The sequence below is a fragment of the Lolium rigidum genome, chromosome 1 (genome assembly GCF_022539505.1).
Source record: "Lolium rigidum isolate FL_2022 chromosome 1, APGP_CSIRO_Lrig_0.1, whole genome shotgun sequence".
NCBI lineage: Eukaryota > Viridiplantae > Streptophyta > Magnoliopsida > Poales > Poaceae > Lolium > Lolium rigidum.
This window is the reverse complement of record NC_061508.1, coordinates 168024730-168035908: the sequence shown is the minus strand read 5'-3', so window position 1 is coordinate 168035908 and position 11179 is coordinate 168024730. Positions and strand designations below refer to the sequence as shown.

General features: G+C 45.9%; 1 protein-coding gene and 1 pseudogene across 1 annotated transcript; one reads left to right on the top strand and one right to left on the bottom strand.

Annotated features, from left to right (window-relative positions):
- Positions 1-754: 754 nt before the first annotated feature.
- LOC124653353 lies at positions 755-3581 on the bottom strand (annotated as a pseudogene).
- LOC124682718 lies at positions 2416-3324 on the top strand. Its single transcript, XM_047217352.1, has 3 exons — positions 2416-2542; positions 2762-2942; positions 3017-3324. Exons 1-3 carry the CDS (start codon positions 2422-2424, stop codon positions 3237-3239), a joined length of 525 nt encoding a protein of 174 aa, XP_047073308.1. The 5' UTR covers positions 2416-2421; the 3' UTR covers positions 3240-3324.
- Positions 3582-11179: the final 7598 nt, after the last annotated feature.

Below are 11179 nucleotides of genomic sequence, written 5' to 3'. Positions count from 1 at the left end.
CTGTGAAGGAAGCATGTAGCAGAGGTCCACCTTGTCCGCAACGGTCCGAGGCGGCTCCGCAGGCGGCGTGGCGGAGGGCGAGGAGGGGGCAAAAGGTGCGGAGAAGCCCACCTCAGCCGAGCCGCTCCCGGCGGCGCTCTCGGGACCGGAGGAAACCACGTCGCGCCACGTACGCACCGCATCCGAGACGTGCAAGGCAGCGACGGGCGCGCGCGGGTTGCCGCCGGCTGCGTCCAGCGCCCGCAGGGGGGGCGGAGCCTGCCGCGGCGGGGCCGCGTCGGAGGGGCTGCGGGGCCGCTTGCAATCGCGGGAGGTGTGCTCAGAGCCTCCACAGCGGACGCACAAGGTGGCGTTGGAGCACTGTGCGGAGATGTGACCTGCCTGGCCACAGTTGTAGCAGCAGCCGTGGAGCACGGCGGGGATCCTGGCGGCGTTCCCGCCGGGGGGCCTGGAAGCCGGCGGAATCAACCGTTCTTGCCTGGCGCGGTCGTGGGCGCGGCGCGCGTTCCGGGCGCGGCGAGATTCAGAGATCTGCCAAGGGCGACCACCCGCGCCCGCACCCGCAACAGCCGCCGCCACCGACAGCCCGTCAGGAGCAACCTCCCTGGGGCGGCTAGGCCCTGCCCCCGCATCCCAACCGCTCGAGCCCAGCCAGTGGCCGGCAGGCGCCACGACGAGCGAGCGCAGAGGAGGGGGCTGGGCGCGGGAGGTGACAGAGTCCGCGCTCAGGTCGGAGTCAGAGAGAACAACCATGCTAGCCATAGGAAGGGAAGGTGGGTGGGTAGGTGGAGGCCGCCGCCGCCGGAGAGGGCGACGGAAGCGCGGAGGGGCGCCCTGCACCACTCGCTCTCGCTCCACTACGGTCCTCTCGCAGTAAGCTGCTCCCGGTGCTCCGGGTGGAGAGCTTGTGTAGTGGGCCGACCGCGAGCACGACGGCGCCGTCTAGCTCCCTTCGGATCCTCTCAAGCTCGGCGGGTTCGAGAGCTTCGAACGTGTTGATGACGAGGGCTTTTGAGTTCATCACTGCTTCATCACTGCTTCTGTTCGCTCTGGCCAGAACTTTGCGCATCATTTCATGGTTGCTGCTGCTCGAGAAGAACAGGTCCCTGACACGCAGCGGCGGCAGCTCCTTCACCGGCGTGTAGAGCTGCGATTCTGAAACACAAAGATTCAACGGCTGCATCTAACCGCTAGAAATGTATCTTTCTTTGTTTCTAATGAGCTACGAGACTGATTAATTAGCAAAATTGCAAGCTATGCAAACACGGATCAGAATTTAGTGCAGATCTCATTCTATTTAGTGAAATGTTTTTTCTTACTGACCTTTGGGAGGCAGATAACCGTTTTGGTGGAGCATCGGATAGGCGAGGAAGCAGCTGAAGCAGGCGGCGCTGGCGGAGCGCAGCACCATGGTCGGGAGCCCGAGTGCCGTGGCGGCCTTCTGCACAGCCAGGAGGTTGGCGTCGATGAACAGGCACGCGGCCGTGGGCTTGCCCTTATCCCCGAGCACCGATGCGAGGGCGTTGCGGACGGCCCCCGGCTCCTCCATGGCGGCGTTCATGGCGAGGATGATGGAGATGACGCTCCCCGAGGCGGCGACGTCCGCAGGGATGCCGTCGGGCACGGTGACGAACGTGAACTCAGGGTGGAGGGTCGGGTCCAGCGCGTTGAATCGGGTGTGGAGGACGGTGACGGCAAGGCCCCGGGAGTGCAGCACGTGACTTCATAGCTCATAATTATGCTGTCAAATGCTGGAGGTGGCGTTTTGGCTCATAGGAGCAAATGCTCCTATTATACAAAATAATTTAAAATCAATTTTTAAAATGTCAAAAAATTCTGACATAAATTTTTTGTTGTACATCATGACATTCTACGTTAGTGCACAAGTTTTCATGGAGAAACAACATTTTATGTGGCGTGTACAAAAAACACAAAAAGATGTCTTGTACGTAGTCGTGTTATAGCATCAAAATTTGTCTTTTTTACTGGAGTCACAAATTTTTATAGTTTTTTTTGAAAACTTGTGTACGAACATAAAATGTGTAGATATACATGAAAATTTTTAGTTTAGAATTTTTTGACACTTCGAAATGTTGATTCACACAATGGGAGCAAATGCTCTTATGAGCCAAAGTGAATATCGCGTCAAATGCTATGATAATTTGAAGAATAAGTCATGTCATATGGAACAATTAGTGGAGAAGCAAACAGATGAGGATATCAAAAGGAACAGGTTGAGGCTAAAAGTAACAATTGATGTATTAAGGTGGTTGGCATTCCAAGCTTGCCCCTTTCGAGGCCATGATGAAAGTCTTGACTCAATAAACCAAGGTAATTTCCTTGAAATGGTGAAACTGATAGCTTCTTATGATGCTGAAATTGGTGCAGTTGTAACTAAAGTCTCAAGATATTGTGAATGCCATGGATGACGTGAAGACTACAAAGTTGTTGATTCAGAAGCTAAGAGATAATGGTTGGAGCAAGCTAAAAACTGATGTGCTTTCATTTTGTGCAAAACATGGAGTTAAAACTCCAGACTTTGGTGAGTTATATGTGGATTTCATTAATTCTCGTGCAGATGATGAGAGTACAGTTGAGCACCATTACCGTTGTGATATTTTCATGGTTGTTGTGGATCAACAAGCACAAGAGTTGAATAGCAGATTCAATAGACAAGCAACAGAGCTTCTCATTATGTGCACTTCCTTGGACCCCCAAAACTCATTCAGATCATTTGACATTGATACGGTGCGTTCTTTAGCTTCTAAATTCTATCCCGCTGATTTTGAAGAACAAGAAAGGGAGATTTTGAGATGTCAATTGCGGCATTATGAGCATGATATACTTGTACATCCAAAGTTTCAGAATTTGACAACCATATCAGAGCTTTGTCAACAACTTGCAGCTACCGGAAAAAATGATGATTATCACTTGATTGATAGGTATGTATTGTTCTTTGCTGCTATACAAGTTGGTTTAATCATTGCTAAAAATACTAACTCTTTTTAATGGACAGATTGATTCGCCTTGTTCTTACTTTACCGGTCTCAACCGCAACTACCGAACGTGCGTTTTCTGCAATGAAACTTGTGAAAACAAGGCTTCGGAATAAAATGGATGATGGATTCCTGAGAGATTGCTTGGTAACATACATTGAAAAGGAGATTGCTGTTGGAATATCGACGGATGCAATTATAGATGAGTTCGACGAAGCACCTCGTCGAGTGGACTTTAATTGAGAAGTGTTAGTTGCTCTATCTCGTGTTATCTAGATAGTTACTTTCAGTAATATATGCAATTGTACATCCTTTTGTCATCATCAGCTATCCAGTGAGTGATGGTATAATCAATGAAAAATTTCGCTATCACTTCTTACCATTTTTTTCCTTCTTTTTTCCCATCTGTGAGTTGTCTTCTTTGGTCGGCCCCCCTCAAACTTTTTTCCTGCCTCCGCCGTTGAGCACGTCGACGAGCTGCAGCATCGGGTTGATGTGGCCCTGGAACGGCAGCGGGAACACAAGCACCCGGCGCCCGAGTGGCCGCCTCCAGCCGCCACTGGATGCTTCTTGGGCACTAGCCATTCCTCTCTGCTTGTGTCTTTCGGCTCGTGGTGCAGTTCGATCCCGATCTTAGCAAGCGGGAATATCGATGGCTAATTGGCTAGAATCAGTACTTTTAACTGGTGACATCTTGCTTGCCGGCCATCCGGCCAGGCACGTTTTGACGTAACCATTGGAGTTTTCAATTAAGAATAGGCACGGTGGAAGTATTAGGCTACCACTAGTATCTTAGATATCATCTAAATCTAATCTAATATCTAATAAAAATATAAAAAGGAGAAACTGGTTCTGTTTCCTCCGGTCGAAGATTTCGTCAACGTATTTTCATTTGACCGTTTACCCTTCCACCAAATGAACATCTCCGTCGCTCGGTTTCGTCCAACGCCCAATCGAACCGCGTCCACCACTTCCCCGCTCGCACCCTACCCTACCCTCCACTCTACCCTAACCTAGCGGCCCAACCACCCTCCTCCCTCTTCAATGAATGCCCTCACACCAATCGCCGGATCTGGCCGTCGCCGCCTCCACCGCCTCCTCGATTATCTCAGTCCACCGCACGTCTCTGAGGGGGGATGGATGCACGACGCCCTCCCCAGACTACGAGCAAGGGCAGCAGCCTGGAGGCGAGGTTCATGGCATGGATGCCTAGCTCTGGGCATATGGACGCCCGTATCCAATCTCCTCGCTTGGTCTCCCTTTATCGAAGGGCCAATGGACGAATTTCATTAAGGAAAAGAAGCAGTACATGATGACATGATGTATAAGGAGGAGTACAATAAAAGCTAAGATCTGAAAATGGTATATCGGGGAAAAGCCAGATCGATCACAGACTCTCTATGCCAAAGGACCTCAACGATCTGGTAAGCAAAATAACCCAGTGATCTAAACCCGCTTGATCTTCCTTTGGATCGAGTTTCGGCTGAATCTAAGGTGATGCTGTCGATTTTTCTAAAAATCTCTACTGCATTTCACGGTCAGTTATCTGTATATATTAGAGAATATAGAGGAATATGCACTTTATTATTCGGCTAAATGGAATATAAATACTCCACTAGCCTCTCCTAACTCGTTGATGTAGTTTTATGCCTGGCTGATTCCTCACTGAGATATTCTGGAAAACAGGAACAATCAAATATGTGAGGTCTTAAATTGAGGCGGAGATGCATTTGCTTCATGGGGGTTGGTCATTATCTCAGCCATTTCTTCTATAAACGTCAGCAATTCAAGTCAGGCCAGTCTGCTCGGTCGAGGAATCTTATAATCTCAACTTACTGAAAATCACATTACATCTTAAACTGCATTGTGCCTTTGTCGTGAGATATCGATCAGGGGAAGACTAATTGAGCTGTGATGCCATTATCTGTATACTTTGTATCATCAGAAATGTTGGGCACTTGTGCAAATTTTACGGAGCTTTGAGCTATGAAGTCTAGCTTTAGGCTGACAGATAGAGAGCTTGCATGGCTTAATGTTCTCAGTTCTCTTGTTTTCTTCCTCCCCACATGGTAAATTCTACTATCCTTTTGGTATGTTGATAGAAATTTGATCCGAGCAACGCATGCGGCCTATAGCTTTGCCTATGGGGCGGGCGTATCAGGAGGTGCATGAGTGAATGCGTGTCCAATATTCTCCGCCTATATCCTTGAGTATGCCAGAGGTCCCTTCTTCACAGCCACAGAGGCAATGACCAGTGGTCAGCTACTGCTGCACTAAGTTGTTGTTGGTAGAGACTTCTACGTACAGAGTAAGCAAGATTCATACCTGATTATGGTGACAAAATTTGTGGTCATGATATGCTGATACAATCTGAAGTTGGTTCACAGCTATAACTCTGCTTTACTTCTGTCATTTGGTAGATAATGCACGAATGAATTTATAGAATGAATACAATCACTTCTTATTTAATATTATACTTTCATGTTTTTCAATACCATATAAAGTCTTTCATATGGTTTGAAAAAGTTTATTCAGATATGTACAGTATAATTTTCTGGGGTGCCGCTAAGCATGACTAAGTTTGTATGTTACAATAGTGCATGATTTAACAGGACAGACAAAATTTGACAATCGTTTGTCGTATTATTTTATAATAGAAATAACAACTTTGTTACCAACTGTCATTGTTTTCTGAAGTCAAAAGAATAGCAGGGGACAATAGAAGTACTCAACTCCCACAGTAAAATATGGACAAAGCGAGCAAGTTCAAGTTGTGGCATCTCTAACATGACAACATCTCTGCTACTGTCCATTCCAATTGATTTGTTCTAATGTAGGTATTGTATGGCGAAGGAAATTTATTCTATTGTCACGTCATGAAATTCATGTTGCTAACTGTCCATTTGCACTCATTGTTGCATCCAACAGGCTGCACACAAACCCATATTGAAGGAGATATGCCCTAGAGGCAATAATAAAGTGGTTATTATTTATATCTTTATGTTTATGATAAATGTTTATATATCATGCTATAATTGTATTAACCGAAACATTAGTACATGTGTGATATGTAGACAAACAAAGAGTCCCTAGTATGCCTCTTAACTAGCTTGTTGATTAATGGATGATTAGTTTCATAATCATGAACATTGGATGTTATTAATAACAAGGTTATATCATTGTATGAATGATGTAATGGACACACCCAATTAAGCGTAGCATAAGATCTCGTCATTAAGTTATTTGCTATAAGCTTTCGATACATAGTTACCTAGTCCTTATGACCATGAGATCATGTAAATCACTTATACCGGAAAGGTACTTTGATTACATCAAACGCCATTGCGTAAATGGGTGGTTATAAAGGTGGGATTAAGTATCCGGAAAGTATGAGTTGAGGCATATGGATCAACAGTGGGATTTGTCCATCCCGATGACGGATAGATATACTCTGGGCCCTCTCGGTGGAATATCGTCTAATGTCTTGCAAGCATATGAATAAGTTCATAAGAGACCACATACCACGGTACGAGTAAAGAGTACTTGTCAGGAGACGAGGTTGAACAAGGTATAGAGTGATACCGAAGATCAAACCTCGGACAAGTAAAATATCGCGTGACAAAGGGAATTGGTATCGTATGTGAATGGTTCATTCGATCACTAAAGTAATCGTTGAATATGTGGGAGCCATTATGGATCTCCAGATCCCGCTATTGGTTATTGGTCGGAGTGAGTACTCAACCATGTCCGCATAGTTCAAGAACCGTAGGGTGACACACTTAAAGTTGGATGTTGAAATGGTAGAACTTGAATATGGAATGGAGTTCGAATATTTGTTCGGAGTCCCGGATGAGATCCCGGACATCACGAGGAGTTCCGGAATGGTCCGGAGAATAAGATTCATATATAGGAAGTCATATTCCAAGTTTGGAAATGATCCGGTGCATTTATGGCAGGTTCTAGAAGGTTCTAGAAAAGTCCGGAAGAAATCACCATGGAAAGTAGAGTCCCGGAGGGACTCCACCTTGCATGACCAGCCAACCCTAAAGGGAGGAGTCCAAGGTGGACTCCCCTAGGGTGGCCGGCCAACCCACCTCAAGGAAAGGTGGGAGTCCCACCTTGGGTAGGACTCCCTCCTTGAGTAGGTTTCCCACATATGGGAGGTTTTAGTGTTGGGGTCTTATTCGAAGATTTGGACTAGAACTCTTGGTGCTTCCACCTATATAATGAGGGGCATAGGAGAGGGGGCTGACCACTTCAAGCCTCAGCCTTGGCCGCACCCCTTAGAGGGCCGGCGCCCAACCCCCTCTCTCCCCAAACCCTAGCGGTCTCTCTCCTCCACCACATCCCGCACGCTTAAGCGAAGCTCCGCCGGATTTCTCCACCACCACCGACACCACGCCGTCGTGCTGTCGAATTCAAGAGGAGCTACTACTTCCGCTGCCCGCTGGAACGGGGAGGTGGACGTCGTCTTCATCAACAACCGAACGTGTGACCGAGTACGGAGGTGCTGCCCGTTCGTGGCGCCGGAAGCGATCGTGATCAAGATCTTCTACGCGCTTTTGCAAGCGGCAAGTGAACGTCTACCGCAGCAACAAGAGCCTCATCTTGTAGGCTTTGGAATCTCTTCAAGGGTGAGACTCGATACCCCCTCGTTGCTACCATCTTCTAGATTGCATCTTGGCTTGGATTGCGTGTTCGCGGTAGGAAAATTTTTGTTTTCTATGCAACGTTATCCTACACATATCTCTGTGAAGCGTTTGGGAAAAGAAAAGTTGTTGACATCTTATTTTCTTGTGTTGCGTTGGCCAACTCCACCAAGAAATCAAGGCAGTTGCAGCTTTGGCGATGGAAGAAGAGGGGGATAGATACACTCTTGCACGGCTGCAGAAACAGGATGGTGCAACTAAAAATCACCGGAAACCAGGTTTTTCCTTTTTGTCCAGTTACCACATATCAAGTTGTTTGTCATGTACATCAAAAGAGATTGCATGTAAACTTGTTTGTGTACATTTGTGTAGACAAGGTGTTTGATAGAGGTCTCAGGTTAAAATAAATCTATGGAAGATGTATCCACCACTCAAAACAGTTATCCAAAACCAACAAATTGGGTTCACTGGCGGTTAATTCATGAGGCCAAAGCCAACGGAGGAAATGTATCTACATGTGCTTCTGTTGAATAAATGGGCTGTACTATGGTGCATTAAAGAACAATGCACCAGAGATGGTTGAAGTTCCCCTTGACTATGTTAGAAATCCATCATTTTTAAAATTGTAGGTCAAAGAGCAGGCATTTGGTTATTTTCAGTAGAACTTACAAACTTTTCCCGACATTTTACTGATCATGTGGTGTTTTTTCTTCTTGTAAATCTCTAGAAAATAAAGCCTGAAATATCTGAAATTAATTGTAATCCACAAGGTTTACTTTTGGAGGCATTTCATTCGGTTTGTTGTGTGTGTATGCTTTGTATGCCCTTGTAGCGCCCCTTGGTGTTGTTTAAATCTGTTATATTATTTTACAAAGGGCCTGCCCTTAGGATAATCACTATAGTAGAACTTACTGGTTTGAGTGACACAATCATATTGGGTCATTAATCAGTTGGTTATTTCTGAAATGCACAAACTAATTTCCCTTGTACATGACCCTAATTATTTGATGAGAGTTAGAACTTGGTCTGGTTATGGAAGTAATCATGAATACATGATCCAAAGTATTTCATCACAGTTGACCACTCGGTCTATTTATGAAAGTAAACATGAAGCAAGTGTTAGTTTCTATATTGCACGGTGTGTGGGTTTGAGTGGGTTATATTAGTCTATATAACACTCCTTTGCCAATCCAGGAAGCAGCAAGTTTGCAGGAGGAGCAATGCAATGGCCAGGGTCATGCTAGCATTGTAGACAATGCTGATGTTGTGCCTGTACTTGAAGGCGTTGATGGTGGTAGTGTGCACAATACCAATATTATTAGTGATCAGGAGAATTCAGAGCATGGAAGCCCAAGCTCAGGAGATGGCGAATATTCAAAAGTGCAGGCTACCAGTTCATATGTTGGCGTTGATCCTGTAGGAGCTCGACCAGGGAGGTGGATGGCGAGGAACTACCAAATTGCCTTTTGAAGGAAAGCACTGAATGGCAGATTTCTTCCCAAGAACCACCTCCCTCACAACCAGCGCACCTAACGAAGAGGGATAGGAGGGCTTGACATAGAAAATCTCCCGCTCCACTCGATATGGACTGGAACTCATGGACCGAGGGAGCAGAGGAGACGGCCGCCGGGGAGAGGTGAATTGGACCGAAGGAGGTGGTGGGACTGTGCAGCCATGGCAGCGGTGCAGATGGAATTCTGGTGAATCAGCCGCCGTGACCTCGAGCGGCGCTAGGTGGGAGTAGTGGATTTCGGGTGCGGGGGAGCACGCGGCGGCGTAACTTAGAGCTCAGATTTACTCAGCCGTCGGCGTCGCTGCAAGTAATTGGACACGGCACGATCATTGGTTGCACTGGGGTATTCCCCTGTAGTGAACTAGCCCATACCCCATACAGAAGCCCAACTAGGGAATGCTCCTCTGTAGCTCGCACCAAGCCGCTCGCACCAAGCCACGAAGGCATGAACTGGTCGTTCCACGCGCACACACAACAGTCAACAGACGGGTGACATAGCGGCAGCCGTAGGCGAGCGGCGACGAGCAGCCGGCGACCAGCGGGAAGCGGCAGAGCAGTAGCCACCAGCCAGCGGCAGCGGAGCTGGCAGGTGACCGCGACATCAATGACCAGCAGCCAGGTTCTCTCTTGATCCCTAATTCTCAACTGATCGTGTGTGATTCCTATGATCCCTAATTTTCTATTCCCCTCAGATTTCGCATTCGCATATTCGCATGCCTACCTATTTGCAAGTGCTCAAGCAGATTTTGGCCAGGACGGCTGCTAGCAGATTAGCACCTAGCACTAGCAGTACCATTCTATTAATTGTTTGCAATCTTTGTATACTGTATATATCCAGCCAATTTGTCTGTAATTGGCAATTTTCCTTTGAACATCCAGATTATTCTAGCAGATATAATTTGTTAGATGTAATCTTTTAATTGACTAATTTTTCTGTCATGTAGATGAAGAAGAATAGGGCTGCTGGCAGTTAGACATGTACATTTCTCATGTATGCATAGATGAAAGGTTTAAAAACTTGAAGAATATAGTTCAGCTTTCAGTTATGCTTGTGGAGACAAACATGAACAATATTTTGTTGTTTACAAAACTATGAAGTTGGTATTGATTCTCCCAGTAGCAACTGCCAGCGTTGAACAATTGTTTGGTTACATTAGTTGAGAGAATTCTTCAATCAAGTGAAGGATGAGAATGTGATTAATATCTTCCAACAAGGCAATCACAAAGTTATATTGTAATATCATGAATTCTTCACTCAACAGTCAAGGCGTACCTCCTCAATGTATTTTTTTTTTGGTAGTATTGATAATTACTGTACTATGGTTATGGTCTTACCTATATTATGTAGTGTTGCTTGATTTTTTTTATAGTCCTACCAATAATGAGTCATACTGTGTATAGCTGTTGTTTTTTCTCATATTGCTTAGAGTTAGAGATTTATTTTGGAAATGAATACAAGGACACCATATCCTGGTGCCGCCACTGCGGCTGTTGGAAGCCTCTACGTGTTCACTGGAGTCCACCGCCTGTTTTCAGTAAATTATTTGATAGGTCTTGATGTCGGTTTGCTTATCAGACCACGAACCGTTGAAATCATACACTGTACAATGTATTTTGTGAATATCAGATTTTTTAGTTATGGTGTTATGGTGGTATGCCGAACTAACTTTTCTCATGAATGCGTGGGTGAAACTGACAGCTAGAGTGAAATTGTACGGTGGAGTTTCTCATGAAATCTGAACTAAATAATTTTAATATCTAACAGTGTAGAGCTCATGCAGTAAATTTGACTCCAATACCTGACAGGAAAATATTTAAACTTGAAACTGCTAACTCACGCTGGGTATACAAATGAAATAAAACAGTAGTAATATCTACCTGATAAGTGGAAATTTGCCAAGGTCTTGGCTGCATGGTGTTGGAATGGATGATCGATAGTATGATGGTGATGCCAGCACCTAGCACTACTGACACTTGTGGAGAAGCGATGGGAAGAGGAGACCGTGGTGGCACGCTTGACT